Source organism: Sprattus sprattus (assembly GCF_963457725.1).
Source record: "Sprattus sprattus genome assembly, chromosome: 2".
NCBI lineage: Eukaryota > Metazoa > Chordata > Actinopteri > Clupeiformes > Clupeidae > Sprattus > Sprattus sprattus.
The window spans coordinates 30,449,087-30,468,078 of NC_137921.1; the positions used below are offsets into that span (position 1 = coordinate 30,449,087).

The 18,992-nt window shown below is 45.0% G+C and overlaps 1 protein-coding gene across 1 annotated transcript; it reads right to left on the reverse strand.

Moving 5' to 3' along the window:
* Nucleotides 1-3,417: 3,417 nt before the first annotated feature.
* Nucleotides 3,418-16,367, reverse strand: jade3 (jade family PHD finger 3). The gene is made up of 12 exons (XM_080832706.1): nucleotides 16,215-16,367; nucleotides 11,518-11,586; nucleotides 11,193-11,252; nucleotides 10,938-11,017; nucleotides 10,085-10,242; nucleotides 9,296-9,486; nucleotides 8,481-8,692; nucleotides 7,971-8,138; nucleotides 7,485-7,601; nucleotides 6,758-7,216; nucleotides 5,335-5,452; nucleotides 3,418-5,019 (listed from the first exon to the last, which is right to left on the reverse strand). The coding sequence occupies exons 3-12, from the start codon at nucleotides 11,239-11,241 to the stop codon at nucleotides 4,154-4,156; spliced, it is 2,418 nt and encodes an 805-aa protein (XP_080688832.1). The 5' UTR covers nucleotides 11,242-11,252; nucleotides 11,518-11,586; nucleotides 16,215-16,367; the 3' UTR covers nucleotides 3,418-4,153.
* Between the last annotated feature and the right edge of the window lie 2,625 nt (nucleotides 16,368-18,992).

An 18,992-nucleotide genomic window follows, 5' to 3' on the forward strand; every position in this document is an offset into this window, starting at 1 on the left:
TATTCACGTTAGCAGTGTGTGTGTGTTTACATCTAATGGCCCCTTGGGATGCATGTAGTTCTTCTCTACACTAAGTCATAATAACCTATATTATTTACATTCTAATGGAAGTTAATATTGTACAAAACAGTTTCACTTCACGCAAGCACATTGCGCTATTTAAGTCTCCATTCCCGTCATGTTTTCAGTGCACCCAAGGCTTTAAGTCATGCTGCTGGTCATGCCTCTATGATCACTGACTGAGGGGAGTAGTGGGCCGGAGATCATAGCAGGTTTCTGGGACAGTGGGTCTCTTATCAGGCTAATGAGGCACATCTCAAAAGACTTAGTTAGGCTGACTCAGAAGACTGTGAAAAGTTGATCATTTAAAGGTAGGCCTACAGTCTGCGATGATAATGCAAAACATTTAAAAACAAATCATATTCAGTGAATTGCTCTTCATGGTCCTCTTAGCTCTCCGTTAAGTGCATGCGCTCAAAATAACTGGTGCTCGAACACAGTCCAGACACTGTTCATGGAAAACAATAGTGGGTCTTATCAAGCCATCAACAACTCCAGTCAACCAACACGTTGCTTCAGGAGTAGTACGCAGGGGAGGGGTGTAGGCATGTGATTGGATATTTGTGGATATTAACAGTTTTTGTCTGTAAACCAGTTTAAGATCCTTTTAGATGCTAAGGATGTGCCTCAGAGCTCTTGTTTTAACTAATTATAGGCCTATGATTTAATTTTTACCTAATTTACGAGTTTTATAATGTGTTTTATTTTTCCTGTTTGTTTATTTATTGTTGCTATGTATTCTGTATCCTCAATCAGGGCATTGCTGTAAAAAGCTGCTTAGTCCATTTCTCTGAATAAATAATGACTGATGATGATGATGATAATTATATTTTGGCAGAATCTCGGACCGCATTTTTAACTGCTTTGGAGGACTGACATTATGATGATTGTACTTCTTCTTTTGCATAGCTGATCAATGGAGCTGCACCTGGGTTCTCGAAATGCCTTTTCACACAGTTGTATTTAATGTCAGGCCACTTACTTGAAAACAACAGACAGAGAGATGCATAAACCAGGGAAAGCCTGTCAAGTAGGACTATTTGCAGATTTCCACATTGCTAGACTTGACCTTAAATACCCCCATATTGTCAATGATTTTTCAAAAGGATTAGGCCTACATTACTGCCGGTGAAGAATTATCTTGAGCGACACTGCTGAAATCCCATTCATCGGTATTCGTGCCCGAGACCCAATAAAGACCAGCCCGGCTGGAAGGGCGGAAGAACCGCTTTCAGGCATGTCTGCTGCCACCCGGAGAAAAATAATTGGGTTTGTTGGGAGCTTGCTGACCCAGTGCTAACGTAGGAAAGCTGTTTTGGCGCGTCAGGGATACGAGGTCCTTTGTCTTGCCCGTGGCAACCCACTGCATTTGTGTAGTGGCGGATAGGATCGACACGGAAGGTGCAGCAGCCTGAGTTTGAGTTTAAGTTCCCCGAAAGCGTCGTTAAACAACTGCTTTCGTAAATGGTCGAGAGACGGTCATCTTGAACCCTCTCTGTCCAAGTTCACACAGCCGTTGCTGAGTGACGCTTTTGGGACATGTTGTCCAGGCACAAAGGATTCAGAGAGTGCAGATGAATGAGCCATAGTTACTTCTACATCATCTCCTTGAGCCTGAGTGCTGATACTCTGTGGCCACAGAACACCTTCAATTAATTATCAGAAGACTGCCAAAAAGTAAATAGCAAATAAAAGCCCAGCAACAACAAAAACTGCTGAAATAAGGGCTACACACTCAAATAATTTAATTTTCATGTTTATTGGAAAACAAAAAAATGGTTCTTTGAGAAGAAAAGAAATAAACACAAGTGTGGAAATCCACCTCTTGCATTTTGTCACTTAAGTGTAAAAATGCCCTGCATCAAAGCACTGTTTTATTTTTTTAAGTTTTATTTAGTGCTCTTTATCCAGCCTTTAGTTGCTAGGGCAACTAACATCAGAGAGATGGGGAGACTTGACCTGGTACCTCGTGGACAGTAGACCCGTGGATGGTATGGGACGCTGTATTTGTATTTGTTTTTCCTTTTGTACTTAGAGCATACTTCCACACTGTGTTTTTGATCAGCTGTCAGCCAGCACTGCACAGCACAATCCCAGCGACAGGGGAGGTCCTTCTGGAAGGTCACAGAGCACACACACACAAAAAAAGCAAACAGGATGCAAACAGTCACACCAACACACGCTTGGCATTGGCTCCTTCGCCCAAACACATAGGAATGTGCTGTAACGGTCAAGTGCATTAAAACCAGCCTTGCTCCTCCATACTTTCATTTCTCTGAGCCGCCAGGACACCAGCTGATTCTGAAATGACGTTAGTCTGACTACAAACCAGTTTTAACCAGTGCCTTTAAACAGAAACTTAAGGTGTCAAAAGAGCAGGCTTCCGTCTTTCACCATGGTGAGGTGGTGACCAGATGCTATCAGTACAGTACCACTATATTGTGCTCTGGGACACTTCCGCTAAGCCAAGTAGAGGCCGACACTGCAAGTGCTTGCTGTGGAAGGCCATTAGGGAACCACTTAGGTGGTTAACTTCACAGCGAAAGAGAAAGCGTAGCCTTGGGCACACCGCCATCTTAAAAAGAGCGATGGGACGGCTTGCAGACCCAGCTTCACCAGATCTCACTTCAGGCCCTCAAGTGCCCTTAAATCACAATGCACCTTCAGTACTGTGAGCAGTTAGGATTATTGTAGAGGAAATGTTACAGCAGAGATCAAGCTGGCAGTAAGATGGTCACATCTGATGTGTGAACAAAAGGTGTTTTAACAGCAGCATTTCAGGCAAAATAGCTTCTAAGAGGGGCATCTCCAAAAATCTCAATTGCTGGCATTCTGAAAAATACACTCAAAACAAGTGTTTTTGGCATCATCTTTCAGTCAGGAAAATATACTGTTTTTAAGGCCCTTATTTGATATCTGGCGCCCCCACCTGGCGGCTTATTGCCCTGTGGTCTATGAGAGTGAAAGTCTTTCAACTCGACACTGCTCTCACGTGGCTCATATGTACTGCAACGTACTGCACAGAGGTAACTATGAGCACCCTGAAACTAAGAATCACAGTTAAATTCAACACTTAGTGGCTTCAGCATGCCGTGCAACTGTAACCAAAGTAGAACTCCAACAACTGATCCCCATTGGAAGAAAAATCTACATCCATTCGTTATAACCTGATACTGACTATTATTGTCTCTTGCATACGCCATTGCATTGCAACAGATACCGCGATAGCACAAACAGTGGAATCCATAATTATCCACGTAACAGGCTCAGACAAATGTCAAGTTGATCATCTCAACGAGACACGGCATACAGAGAATCTCTTCCAACCCCGTAAACACACAAATGGAAGAGCCACTACTTAAGACAGTTTCATCTTTGAGGAACGACAGGACAGCGAGCATGCTAATGCTAGTTCAGTAGACAGTGAAAGCAATACGGAAGGGATTTGCTTGCTAACTTTTACGACAACATTTAGTGACCCAGTAGGCGTCACCTTGTTTTTTCTTCCAGACGAACAAAAACAAAACTGCCTTTATTTTTTGCATAATGTCATAGAGACCTTGCCACTTTATTCATGAAACATGGTAAACATGCTTCTTCTGACATAAGTGACTATTTACAGCATAAAAAACAAATTTGTCTTCATCAACATTTACAACACAAACTTGAGGCCCATCTACGTACTTGGTTGATACTGGTGGAGTTCCATAACTATTAAGGAAAGAAAAAAAAGAAAACCCTGTTTGCAGAACACGGAGGCAATGCACATCCAGAGAAAGTTGGTTGTTGTCAGTCCCAGCCAAAGAGAATGTGCCAGAACGCCATTTAGAACGAACTGTACACATGTGACCATGTGTAGACTCACTGCTAGCATTGCTAGCTGAGGTCAAGCCACAGTTCCAGAGCACACACACTCATCTTTCGTGGCTAGAGGGCATGGCTTCATCCAGAGCCTCACAATCAGGGGACAAACCTGGCACTTGTGGACACCTGCAGTGTCGTGGAAGTCACATAACTTTTTTTTAAGGGGGCAGTGAGAGTTGGGGAGAGACTGAGTTGAGTAGTGCTCATGAGATGTGCGTTTGGAGAGTCGTCACCTTTGCACCTTTGAGGTTCTAGACCCCAAAGACACTTTTGCCCGCCCCCCGCCCCCACCCTTGCCCGAGTCCCCCCCCGCAGGGCTGCTGCCTGCCTGTGCCCTGCCTGGGCGCTGGCGCTTTTTGCCCTTGGCCTCCGACTCGGAGTCGCTCAGTTCCAGGTCGGGGCAGTAGCCATCGCTTTCCGCCCGCCGCTCCCCACTGGGCTTGGCCCACAGCCGATCTTTAGCTGAGGAGGAGCCCTTACGGGAGGCCTTGTCCAAGCCCCGCAGGTCCTCTGTGGTCCGCACTAGGCTGACGGTGGCCTCCTTGAAGGACCTGCTGAAGTGCTCCATGGAGGACTTGCGAAAGGCCGCCCCCTTGCCCCCAGTCGTCACCACCTCGTCCCGAGTGTCCGGCTCGCTGGGCGTCTGGCAGGACGTGTCCCTCTGGCCCATCGTACCGGTCTTCTCCAAGAAGCCGTTGGACTTTGGTGGCGCCGGCGGTCGGCTCCAGTCCTGGTCCCCTTTGCCCTTCCCACCGGAGGAGTGGCCTTGCAGTGCCGGGTGCAGCGCCAGCGGTTTGCCTGACAGCGTTGGGCCGCTGCTCGTGCCACCCTGAGAGTGCGTCAAGGCGGGCATCAGGCCGTTGGTGCGCCCCTCTTTCCGTACACGGCCGTGGTGGAGCTGAGGTTTGCCCTGCCCCATCCCACCACCAACTCTGTTGTACAGGTTGCCGCTGTTGTCTGGGCACAGGGGTCCGTTTCCTGATTTGGAGCAGCCTTTGCCGTTGCCTAACGACAGCTTGGGCATCTTAAGCTTCAGCGTGATGCGGGGTGGAGGCCGGAACAGCAAGCTCTCCACTGGAATGGATACCGGAAGGCCTGAGGACAAACAAACACAACAGGTAAATGCAAAATCACGTACAGTCCAGTCCAGTGACCATGGGATAAACACACCCGACTGTGCCGTACAGCAATGTCTTAGCCAGGGGTGGAAACTGAAAAATGTATTGCCACTACATTTCAATTTTTGTTTGTGGGCATTATGAAGGTTTATAAGATTAAAAATCAGGAGCTCAGTATATTAACAAAAAAGATTTCCAATTTGTCAAAAGGATTTTGTCCCCATATGGCCCTTTTTGCAAACATTTATTAAACCTGCGTCAACATAAGACTTTAGCACTGCAGTGACTTTACCTGCACACAGCTCCTGGTTGATGAGCTTCACGTGCAGGTTGAAGATCTGCTCCTGGGATTTGCTCTGGGACAGCTTCAGCTTCTCCCGCCGACTCACCATGTAGCACAAGTTCCTCACCTGGAGGGAGGACAGGCGTGAGAAAACCACACCAACATCATATGAACACTACGACGATACAGCAAGGTCTGCTAGGTTACTACAACTTTATTAAACATATAAATGGAAAACAAATAAAAATAAAATAGTGGTTCAGTTTCCATAACAAATACCATAACATTTCTAAAACTTCTACTTGACTATGTTTCCATAACTACTCTGTGACTCAGAACCAAACTCAGACCACGCTGTGACCTAAAGGAGAACTCGCAGCTTAGCACAGATGATGTATTTCAATGTGTGTTTGGAGCCTACACTGGTCATTATCCAGAATCATCTGCCGGGTCAACAGTTGCCAAATGCAGCTGTAATGTTGTACCGCAGATTTTTTGGGAGAACAGAGAAAAGTTTTCATTCAGTCATTCATTTATCAATCAGATTGTGTCCGGTCAGAAGAAAAAATAAATAAAATAGGACAGCATTACGCCTTGTCATATGACTGCAGAGTCTGACCCCTATTTGTGTTCGGGAGGCTTTGCAGTCATGCCGTTGAACTAGAGGAAGTAGAGTGGACACCCCATTCATAACGAGGCTGTTCCATGTAAAGAATAGAAATACAATAAACCTATGGGGTCGCTGATGATGCATATTGTTTGTTCCATAACTGGTACATTGAAAACGAGATGGTACATCTCAAGGGGTTATTCCCAATAAAGAAATTTCCAACAACAACAACATTAATCACAGGCATAAGATGCGACGGTGCGTTCATGTGCTTATTAATAGCCATCGCAATAATCGCCATGGAAGTCCCCGTTTAAAGTAGGGTTCCCCTCCACATAAGAATTACCCTCATGGACATTCCACTACTTCTATGGTATGATACTAGCAGAACCCTGCCAAATGCATTTACAGTTCCGTTTGCCCCATTCTATTCTCTTACTGTTCTCCTTACTCCATTCTATTCTCTTACTGTTCTCCTTACTCCATTCTATTCTCTTACTGTTCTCCTTACTCCATTATATTCTCTTACTGTTCTCCTTACTCCATTATATTCTCTTACTGTTCTCCTTACTCCATTATATTCTCTTACTGTTCTCCTTACTCCATTATATTCTCTTACTGTTCTCCTTACTCCATTCTATTCTCTTACTGTTCTCCTTACTCCATTATATTCTCTTACTGTTCTCCTTACTCCATTATATTCTCTTACTGTTCTCCTTACTCCATTCTACTCTCTTATAGTCTTTTGTACTTTACTCCATTCTGCCCCCCCAGGCTGCAAGGCGTCAAGCTGTACTCTAGGAGTGTGGCCGCCCCACTCACCCTCTCCAGGTCCTGCCTCAGGTGCATGAACATGCGCATGCGCGTGTGGATGCTGTCCTCCTGCGGCTGCAGCAGCAGATTCTCCTCCTCCTCTTTAGGGGGCAGCAGTGGCCTGTTGTAGCTGCTCTTCCTCTTCAGCTTCCAGTACTGGAAGATGAAGTCCACCAGGGCCTCGGACAGGCCGAGCTCCTGGGCCAGTTGGCACGGCTGCACCAGCGAGTAGAACTCCTCCTCCAGCTCCAGCAGCTTCTGGGCCCGCAGGCCCACCTTCTCCGTCTCCGTTGGAGGCTTGGGCCGAGCCGGGCTCAGGCCCGGTTCGCCGTCTTTGGGCTTGCTGTGCTTCAGGCAGTAGGACTTGAACTTGACCTCGTCTCCCTCGTCCAGGATGGTCTTCATCTCCAGGCTGTGCTCGAAGGCACAGGTCACGTGGAAGGGAATGGTGCAGTTCTTAACTGAGCACTGCGAAAGGGAGAGAAAATCCAACACGTGACTATTTTCTTTACCGTACATCTTTATCAGATATTGTTGTTTCTCATTGGTTACTCCTCGCTCACAGGTTCATGGTCAGCTATGGTGGCACCACATTAACTAGCGTCACTCTCTCCCCACACCTCTCACAGCAAAACTCCCCACTGCAATGAGAGGGAGAGAGAGCATTCGCCCCACCCGGCCTTGAACCCAGAACTCAACTGAGGGATGGCACTCTGTCAGTCACACCTCTCCATACCTGTATGCAGGCTCCAGTCTTCGTCTTGCAGAGGCTGCATATGAGGGACCAGCGGCTGGGTGGAATGTGAGAGACTTTGGTGATGGGCTCCATCCTTTCTGGACAGGCAATGCTCACCTGCAGAGATAGAATGACCAGATATTTATATATATCAATAAAAACCTTCCACACAAGACCTTAAATGACTAAATGTGTCCAGTCCAGTCCACAATTCTAATTCAATACACATCTTTGTCAAACTCAGTGAAGTGGCCCTTTTGCTGTCTGTTCTGTATGTGTGTGCTGTATACAGTCCTGGCTCTGTAAATGGGAAACAAACATAGTGGCTCGGACCAGGCCATGCACTATTACAGCCAATCAACACGTTGCTTCAAGAGAGAGAGGAGTGTTATTTAAGCTGAAGGATCAACATTTCGCCAGAACGGAACACTGCAGAACCGAAGAGTGAAGCTTGTATTAAGTGAGCAGCCTGGCGTCTGGTTTTACCTCTGGGATCCAGAGTGCACAGCTGACGTGTGCCCACTTCGTGCCCGCTCGGGTGGCCTTCATAGCGCCCCCCTTTGTGGGGCACAGTAGGCACTGGGGGTTGATGCCGAGCACACATGTTCTGCAGAGCCAGTTCCCGTCGGGGACTTTCACAATACCGTAGCACGCCTGGAAGAAGCACAGGTGACTTAGGGAATTTCCATGTTGGGGCAACCGATATTTCCATGACAACCACTCACTAAATCCTTCTATGACAACAAGTCAAGAGATCAGTGTTAACCTTCCCTTTTGCACCACCGATCCAGGACTTGAAATGACCATCTTATGTTAAAAACATCACTGTACTGTTGTATTAACACTATTTCATGTTACAATTTTTCCCCAGTTATGAGTTCACTGTCTACGACTAATTACACCCTCAGGGAATTACACAGACAGTGGTAGCTAACAATGTAAGTACACTACCACACTGCTACTAAGCACAACTAGTAAGCACAACGGGTGTCTAACCTGGTGCACACAGATGTTGCACTTGTCACAGAACACCATGTCGTTGCCCTCCTCACTGTCGGGGGAGCGGCACACGTCACAGATGACGTCCTCGTCGTACTCGATGCCCAGGCCCTCCTCCGTCTCGATGGCATAGTTCATGTTCTCGTGACACTGCCTCTCCAGGGCCTCCATGGCACGCTCCATCGTCAGCTCGTCAACAGGCATCTCCCCTGCGAGGCACAACAACAACAGTCAACGCAAAACAAATACAGACCAGGGCTTAAGGCTGCTGGGCCAAAACATTTTAAATATTTTGTTAATCCTAGCATGTTGGGGTTGTAGACATTTTGCCGTTTAGCACATTTGGGATTGATTTCTGTAGCCTAAAGATGTGTTGAAGTGTCTTCAAGCCAAACCTTTGGCTCACTAATTTATCATGGGCACCCATGCTTTTTTTTTCGTTCCTTTGTTTTGTTTCCCAATTCTGCCCCTGGTAAAAGGCAAAGATGCTGCCGAGGATGCAGGCAGCAAACCCACTCCTGACAGAGGCTGAACCATCTTGCCGCAAGAACCTGAGCCATGGACCAGCCCCTAGTGATCTAAATCTGTTATAGACCATATGTTAAAGGATTAATACTTCTGTAATAATAACAAAAATGTCAAAGTTTACATTCACAACAGTATCAGGGGTATACAAGCTTTTTTTTGGTCAAGGAAGGTAGCATGGAATTCTTCCAAATCATGACTCAGCAAACTTCCCCCTGTAATCTGACCTTTGACCCAAACTCCATGACACCTCCACCCCCATCTGAACCTCCTCTAGCGATGCTCACCCATTAGGACCAGCTCCCCGTTCAACTCCCTCAGCCAGTAGAGGTCCATGTCGTCCAGGTCATAGCGACACATGGCCTCAGCCAGCTCGTTGATGTTGACGTAGCCCGTATCCGCTGCATCCTGGCTCCAGCACTGGATGTACTTCCTTGGCCTGGAGTACAGCAGCTCCTTTGGCTTCTCTGCAATGGCCCTGCAAACAGGAAGACACAAAAAGAACCTGTCTTAAAATGTGCATTCACCGTCTGGAATTTGTTTGAGACATGCTTGGTGTGTTTAAAAACAAACAAAACAAAACAAAAAAACAGCCATTAAAAAGGTCAACAGATTGGCAGACATTTGCCAGGCATGCGTTCTAATGACATCAAATCTCATTAAAATGACTTCCATTTAATAAACAATTCAACACTTCATGGAGCAGACAAATGAAATGCAGCTATTTTACACTATTAATGTTTTTGTACAGAGAAAAAGAGAGATAGAGAGAAAGACAGAGAGAGATAGACAAAAGAAAGGGTGAGACCAAGAGAGAGCGAGAGAAAGAGAGAGAGAAAGGGAGAGACAAACAGACGGAGAGAGACAAAGCGAGAGAAAGAGAGATGGACAAAAGAAAGGGAGAGACCAACAGAGACAAAGAGAGAGAGAAAGGGAGAGACAAACAGACGGAGAGAGACAGAGCGAGAGTGAGAGAGAGAGAGAGAGAGAGAGAGAGAGAGAGAGAGAGAGAGAGAGAGAGAGAGACAGACAGACAGACAGAGAGAGAGAGAGAGAGATAAGTGTTATGCACACACCTGAGTGAGGGGTGGAGGATGGTGTCAGGGCTGGCGGGCACCTGTACCCCCTTCTCCCACTCCTGTCTCCAGGTGTCGGCCAGCAGGTAGTAGTCCTCCGGGGAGACATGGTGGGAGTCGGGCAGCTTCATGGCGCTGATCAGGTCTTTTCTGAACACCTGATGGCACAACAACCCACATATCATTTAAAGGTACAGTCTCCCATTCTGGTAAATAAAGGTCATTGCCATTTGAGCTACAGCCAATCAAATTAAACCTCTCCCTTCCGTGCTCCAGGATCGTGGAATGAGCCTTTAAGGTAACCCAACTCAAATCTGAAACTGTAAAAGATCGCTGCAGGAACACTGAAGGCTCAAATCTGACACAGTAAAAGATTGCTGCAGGAACACTGAAGGCTCAAATCTGACACAGTAAAAGATTGCTGCAGGAACACTGAAGGCTCAAATCTGACACAGTAAAAGATTGCTGCAGGAACACTGAAGGCTCAAATCTGACACAGTAAAAGATTGCTGCAGGAACACTGAAGGCTCAAATCTGACACAGTAAAAGATTGCTGCAGGAACACTGAAGGCTCAAATCTGACACAGTAAAAGATTGCTGCAGGAACACTGAAGGCTCAAATCTGACACAGTAAAAGATCGCTGCAGGAACACTGAAGGCTCAAATCTGACACATTTACAGCATAATCTTTCACACAGTAAAAGATCGCTGCAGGAACACTGAAGGCTCAAATCTGACACAGTAAAAGATCGCTGCAAGGATCACTGAAGGCTCAAATCTGAGACTGTTAAAGATCACTGAAGGCTCAAATCTGACACTGTAAAAGATCGCTGCAGGAACACTGAAGGCTCACCTCTGCCGGTTTCTTAGGGTTGGAGGCGGGGGTTCCAGGTTTACTCCCATACTTGTTGGAGGAAAAGGAGGTTGAAGGACCTACATGTGTCAAATGAAAAAAAAGTTAGCGTCATCTTTTCAATGTTTCAGTTTCCACCTCCACATATTAGGGACAACGTTGAGCTTTCCAGTCCTCAGCTGGATTATTCTCCGTGACGCAGCAAAGAGGCACTGCAGACAGACTGTGTCTCAGAGCAGGGAAGGCTGTACTCACTCTCATTGTCAGAGCTGTCACTGCTGCTTGAACACCTGAGACGTTTCATCCTTTTGTATCCTTCAAGGCAGAGTAAAGACAGAAGTGGTTAACACTGATTGAACCGTGTGCAGTCGTTTTAGAAGCTGCTACAGAGTAACAGCATGAATTCAAACTTAAAACACTTGAAACTGTGCTATTGATAGAGAGTAACAGCATTAATTAAAACTTAAAACATGTGTAAACTGTGCTATTGGTAGAGAGTTACAGCATTAATTAAAACTTAAAACATGTGTAAACAGTGCTATTAGGTATCACTTATTGGGCACTCCCACTCCACACTCACCATAAATTTGAAGTCCAAGAGCATGCTAGTGAGTTTCTCTGATGGGCTGGCTCTGTCCTCCTCTCATCCCTACAAACAGCATGGGGAGACAGTCAGTCAAGGGCATGGGGCATACAGTTGCACAGTCAGAGTGTGTGTGTGTGTGTGAGAGAGAGAATTGGTGTGTGTGTGTGTATATGTGAGAGACAGTTTGTGTGTGTGTGTGTGTGAGAGAGAGTTGGTGTGTGTGTGTGTGTGTGTATGTGAGTGAGAGAGAGCACTGGGACTGCATCGACTATGGCCCAGTGTCACTATGACTTACAGCCAAGTTGGACGTTGCTGGGCCTCAGTCAAATGCATATATAAACTGAACCGAGGCTGCACACAGTAAACTCAGAGCTCACAAAGGGCTTTTCTGAATGAGGCTCTGTCCCACTGACTTTGCCGGGGAGTTTTTTCCCAAACCCACATGGTCCAATTCAAACAAACTACAACTCCCAGCAGCCCTTGTGATTGTGACTGTCTTCATGAGAAGGAAGTGCCACACATTCCCCATGTGAGGTGAGAGGAGTGTTGAAAGAGGTGCGTGGCATGGCCGCAGACACAGGCTATTTATGAATCAGTCACACAGACCAAAACTGCACACTCACTTATCTCTTTAAGTTTACTGAAGTTATGAATAGGAGCCTATAACCATGACGTACTTGAGGCTGCATACTTAAACCTTAAAAGCAGAGCAGAAATAGTCTCTTACCTTACTATGTGGACTTACTATCGACCATAAAAACCACAAAACAATTTTAGCCTGCTCTGACCATCTCTTAATCTATTGTGTCAGTGCAGCTAGTAGTGATATCAACTTCCTAGTAAAGTAAGTAAGTAAAATGTATTTATAAAGCACATTTAACACAGCTTTCACTGACCAAAGTGCTGTACATAAAAAAATTGTGATATAAATAAAATAAAGTAAAAATAAGTAAACAAATAATTACAATATGAGACGAGCAACAGTAGACAGACTGAACAACAGAAACAATGACAACAGGAACAGAGACGGCAATGACAACAAGAGACATATACAGAGTTACAGATGGGGCTGCAGACGGAGGGTTAGGAAGCTGGGAAGGATAATGTGAAAAGGTGAGTTTTGAGCCTAGACTTAAAACATGCTGCTACCCTTCCCACTGAAAAACATTAAGAGCAGGAGACACCTCAAAATGAAATCTGACTGCAGTGAGAAATAGAGAAAGAGAGACAGACTGTAACGGTCTCAGAGAAGAAGGGTACCCATAAGTCCCTTCATGTCCAGCAGCCACCCAGGAATGCAGAGAATGTCAATCACTCACTTCCACGGTAGGGTGGCGTCACGTGAAGGTGCTGCGGTAGCAGTGTGCGTTTAAGTGTATGGGTGAGCGTAACAGGCCTGGCAAAGCTTCGGCTGTGCCGGTTACACACCTGACTACAGCTTCCTCCTGTGACCTGAAGTGCTTAACTAGTGTCTGGTACAGGAGGTGGCGTAATTCTGGCGAGCACGCTGTAGGTCGGCCAAACAGGAAGCTGAGTGGTCAGACTACACAGGGCTTCTTCAGTCAGTCGGAGTGAGCATAGACATAAGAATAGATTATTCTTATTCTACACTTATTCTATGTCTATGGTAGTGAGCGACAGGGGCGGCCAGGCTTAGAATAGAGAACAATATAGCACCATCAGCAGAGCAGGCGTGTTTTCACAAGAGCCGAGACTGACCCCACACACCAGATGTCAATGGGTTTACAATGCATTAGCATCACTGATCAGCCTACTGGGCTGTGAAAGATGCCTGGACTCTGCAATCAAGATGACTGGCTCTGTGTATGTGTGTGTCTATACATACACACAAACATACGTGTATGGCTGCATGTGTGTTCATACAATATATATGAATATAATATATATGTTACAAATTCCTCCTTAGACATTACGTTTCTAGAGATTCGTAAAATGGTTTAAAGCATCCTTATTTCTACTGTCTTTTAAAAGAAGTAATGAGTAGCAGTAAGTAAAAAGTAATTTAAATAAATACAGTTTCACACGCATTTAAAATGCACCGCAAGTCTCAAATAAACAGCGTTGGGGTTTAGCCAGATACAATTATGCTGATGGAGAAAAAAAACCTGACTTGAGATGGTCTGTATTGGGCTGGATTTTCCTTTTGTTTGTTTAAATCCTCACACATACCACAGGCCTGGCTGTGTACACTGCAGAGGCCACACTGGTTCCAGTGGGGCAGGGCGGGTGGAGGGTCCAGGTCTCGCTGGTGACACAAACAGGCCGGTTTGCCACTCAGCTCAAGTACTAGTGGGCCGACATCTGCAGCTGACTGCCTAGCCTCTCTCTGTCTCACACACACATACACATGTACACACACACAAACGTAGACACACACACACACACACACACACACACACAGGGCATGATTGTGTGCCATAACGACCAGGGGGGTTCTAATGGCAAAGTGTTCACGGGCCATCCTCCAGTCAGAGAACAAAAGCACGGCCTCACACAACAATGGAGAGAATAAAAAGAGAGTCCATCCTTCTGCATCTGCTTGTCCCTTCTTCCGCTGGCTGGGAACAAGGACCTCTCTATACAGAGATGGGCCACCCAGGTTAGGAAGGCTGTTACTGGAACCGGTTTTTGCCTGGGGCACTTCTCCTTCAGCAGTGCATAAGAAAATAAAAGCTCACACCAACTAGCCCAAAGAAATAAAGAAAACAAATTTGATCTTTCCAACAAAGCAATTACTGTTTTAAACCATGTCCGACTGATTATTATTGTCCCCTACCTCTAAGAACAGGCATCGGACCGACAAAGACAACGTTGAGTTGTGCATTTGGATGTTGTTTATTCAGTTCAAAGCCAAATTACACTTCTGTTTCCTTATGGAACGAACCTTGTTTGTGTTTGCAGGTACATAAACTTTTGACTTGTAATACAACCTGCACAAGGTTGTTTTGAGAGTTAAACACTAAGTATGGAGCATTAGCCTCAATATTTCTAGAATTTTGTACATATTTTCTTAAGTAAATATTAGAATTTGAGGAGAGGGGTGGGGTTCATTTTCTAAAAAAGATTTTAAAAAAATATTCCTATCAGCATAAAAACATCTGAGCCTTGGCAGCTTTTCAGGGTCCTCTCCATTTGTCTCCTCCATTGATTAGGCCACCCTCCTCTTACCCCACCAATGAATAAACACAATACACAGCCCTGGCCACATCACCATCACCTCCAGCTTAGGGTGAGGAGGGAGCATTCCACCTCTGCCCTGGCGGTGGCTCTGTATTCTTGCTGGTTAACTCTGCATGGTTTCACAGGCCTTTAGACGGTCTTTAAATGAACTGCAGAGGTTACAAAGAGCAGACCAAAACCACTGGCAAATGAGTTAAAAGATGTGGCTTTAAACATGGTGGTCAAAGAAAACACTTGTTTTTTTGTATTTTCAATCAATTTGGTCCTGCATACTATCTAGTCCATATGTATTTTGAGTAGGGAAACTTATCTTGCTTACAGTGCTTTACTGAGCAGATAGTAAAGAAAGGAGGCCTCGTTTTTGCCAATGTCCGTGTCCCTGCAGTCACCACAGATCCACATGGGAGGGGAGTAAATCGGACGCTTTTGGGAGGCATTCCAAAATTCCTCCACAACTACTTCCGTTCCACCAACTCCATTACCACCACCTTTCATTGTACTGCAAGCGGTCATTGTACTAAGCCTTCACTGCCCCCACCTCAATTGTCTGTTGATATTCACACAGCTCAACTACAGTGAGTTTTTTCTGTCGACTTACTAGGCAGGGGTTGTAACTTTAACTTCTATCATGAGGTAACCGCACACAAGACTACAGCACAATGTCTTAACATGCAACGTTTGATCAAGTAACTGATGTAAACGTCATAAAACACATATTTTATGTCAATGAATTATGTCTGATAAAGAACATAGCAGGCTGAGGTCAGCATCTAAGTGAAATTATTTAATAATGATATATAACGAATGAATAACTTAACGCGTCGTTAAATTACCACAGACCTGTACACTGTGCTGTTCTTAGGGACATATGTCCTCCCCGATAACTAAATAGTACGTAATGCTAACTGTCAAACTGTCCAGAAATAGAGAGGATACATTGCAGGTTACGACCAATCTTCCATTGGCACAGTTATCTCAGTCCCATAGCTGGGTGGCATAACCAAGCTTTCCACTTGACTACAAAATTGCACGTGTCAAATTGGGAAATAAAGTGAGTCGGTATATGGCATACCTACATGGAACATCTCCGTTTAATGCCTATGGCCATTTTCAGAAAATGTCTTTCCCTCAGAAGATTTTCTGACGGCCTTGGCGCCAAACTCGAGCCGCCGTAGATGACGAGGACAGTGCTTGCGACTAGCCGAAATCAAACGAGGGCGCCACCAGTAACGTTACTCGTGACAAAATAACACTTCCTAAAATATACGTACAGAGCCTACAACCACTGATATTCCAGCAATGAAATCGGCACGACAAAAACAGCGGGAGGAACGTTTCACACTGTTGTAATTTCAAGATAAACCCCGAAATATCCCTCAATGGTAGCACAAGAGGAAGCAGGCCTAGCTGCATGGATAAACCATCCAGGGCAAGCCTTGGCATACTGAGCCCTCTAAACACGAGCAGTATTGTTCATGTCACGACCTTACCGTAGATCCAAAATGAGCTACAGGAGTTGATTATGAGCAGCACTGTCTTTCGGAAAGTTATTGACGAGCTGGTTCGGTGGATATAAAAGAAATAAGAATATTCTTTGTTTTTCTTTTCCAATTCCACACTGTCAATTTCCCAGAGCTGCAATCTCTTTTCCTCCACGGCACAACAGCTCTATTGTACCGCCCGAGCCTCAGGGTCCTAGACTCCGCCTCTTGCAAGCCGTTTTCCTTAGCTATCCGCATAGCCGCTACGTTCTGTACTAGTGGTGGTTGAATCTGAGTCAATCGGATTCAAAGATCCGAATCCTTACATTCACCCATGAGTCACGAGTCCGTGGTCTCAATTAACCCGAATCTTTCGGTTCTCGCTGCTACGGACGACATTATTAAAACAATGCACGAATGTCATCAAACTGTAGGTCTATAACAACATTAACACATCCGTTTTTCATCTGCATAGTAACTTAGATTAAGCATATTGATATACGGACCCGGAGCTGCCAGCTGCGTGGTTGAATAAGAACTTCCTGTAGACAGAGCTGTACACAGATCCAGATCCATAGACTGAGCGAATTCATGGGTCGGATTCGTATCCGGTTGAGTGAAAGACTAACTCAAAAGATTCGGGTGAAATGGGTCAGACTCGTATCCGGCTGGGTGAAAGACTAACTCAAAAGACTCAGGGGAAATGGGTCGGACTCGTATCCGGTTGAGTGAAAGACTTACTCAAAGGATTCAGGTGAAATGGGTCGGACTCGTATCCGGCTGGGTGAAAGACTAACTCAAAGGACTCAGGTGAAATTAAAAAGGATGCAAACATCGGAGATGTCGCCAACGTGACTTCTATCTGAGACTGATAGGCACGTTGGCGACATCTCCGATGTTTGCATCCTTTTTAATATTAAAATATGTCCGACCCATTCAATATGAGTCCTTTGAGTTAGTCTTTCACTCAACCGGATACGAGTCCGACCCATTTCACCTGAGTCATTTGAGTTAGTCTTTCACCCAGCCGGATACGAGTCCGACCCATTTCACCTGAATCCTTTGAGTTAGTCTTTCACCCAACCGGATAGCCTACGAGTCCGACCCATTTCACCTGAGTCGTTTGAGTAAGTCTTTCACCCAACCTCAATTGATTTATACAGCAAGCAGGCCCGTCGTCAGATTCATTTTCTACGTTTGTAACAGCATTAATGCTACTTTCAGGCCGTGTTTAACGTGTAAGGTAAGGTAGATAAGCTGACTTAAATCATTTGATGACTTATTTCAGTCAAAATCGACTGTAACTCGTCTGAACCAATTTTCTTGAAATATGTTTATTGTAAACATGACAATTAAATTAAGTAAAAATAAAAAATAAGTATCTATTCACAATTTACGAAATTTCATAGGCTATTTAATTCTGATAAGCTGCCTTACCAGCCAAGCCTATCATGTTACAATTTGTCCAATGTATCTAGGCTTACTGTGTGTGTGTGTGTGTGTGTGTGTGTGTGTGTGTGTGTGTGCTTGCATATTTCCCCTGGATATCCTCAAAACTGCATTACAGTGGTTTGCTGTGAGCGTGCGCATTAGGCACTAGGGAGTGGGCTGCTGGGCTCATTCAGCGACAAAATTTCGACTGATTCAGATTCAAAGGACTCAAAAGATTCGGATCTTTTTAGTGATTCACTCAAAGGACTATGAATCTTCTAAGTGAATCGAAATTCCCATCACTATTCTGTACACGATTCCACCGAGCTGGCATCAAAACTAGGCCTACATCCCATTCATAGGGATGTGGGGGTGGGGTAAAAATGTAAACATAGGCATATTTAAAATGAATATACATTAAAGAGATAAGGATATTTTTAGTATAAAGTGGTTAATTGTAAATCATAATTTCAAATGAGTCTCCAGTTTTTTGATAGTTTTAATGAAACACAGGAAAAGCTGTTTTATTCCCAGTGCTATTGGTCGGTGACTTCCCTCAGCAGACAAACCTCTCACTGTCACATGCAAGTACTAACATCCAACAACCTTACCTAAGTATTATATAACATCAGGGTGAAACTACAACCATCATACAATACTTAAACCCGGGTAACGGTAAGGGTAGGAATTGGATGCAAACCCAGGTTAGGGGTTCAGGAGGGAGAACCCTCGGGATTATGAACCCAGGTTAGGGTAAGGGAATAAAATGGGATATGAACTCTGGTCATTGTAGACACCCAAACATCCTGCTTCAACAATTTTCTTCACATGATTCAGATTAATTCACATGTACCCAAGTAATCTGTGAGTGCCTCAGCCATAACCACTCGCTCGCTTTTTCAGCAGCCTCAAACAACTCCTTTAGAACTCCATTGAGTGACCGTCCTCAAAAACCAAAATCCAATAGAATCATTGTGATTGATTTAGCTACAAAGTCTCTGAAACCTATCTCCACTGGTCTTGTGTGTGCTTGCTATAGCTTCTTATTGTTGCCGGCTTCCTCAATCACAACTTAAAAGAGAATCTTTAACTCAATAAAGTAAACAATCCGTCACACTCAGAATACAACACCAGGTCTGGGCTGATAGCGGTCACAGAATTACACTGTGGAAATTGAGGTTGCCTTCCGACATTAGCCAGCAATTTCTAATCCTGTGCTTATCCCCATTTGTCAGTACTGTGTATGTGCCTGGTGTCCACTTCTCTACCCCTCTTGCACAAAAGAAAAAACTAACAATCAGCTCTGTAAAATTGTTTAAACATGAATATGAAAACAGACATTCAGAAGTACAAAGC

What these genes read in the sequence shown, in the direction of transcription:
- jade3 (XM_080832706.1), bottom strand. Translation starts at nt 11,241, where the DNA reads ATGAAACGTCTCAGGTGTTCAAGCAGCAGTGACAGCTCTGACAATGAG. An exon ending in CGGGGAGCTGGTCCTAATGG is followed by an intron (nt 8,693 to 9,295) that starts GTGAGCATCGCT and finishes TGTGCCTCGCAG; the next exon opens with GGGAGATGCCTGTTGACGAG. An exon ending in TGAGGCAGGACCTGGAGAGG is followed by an intron (nt 5,453 to 6,757) that starts GTGAGTGGGGCG and finishes TCCTCCCTCCAG; the next exon opens with GTGAGGAACTTGTGCTACAT.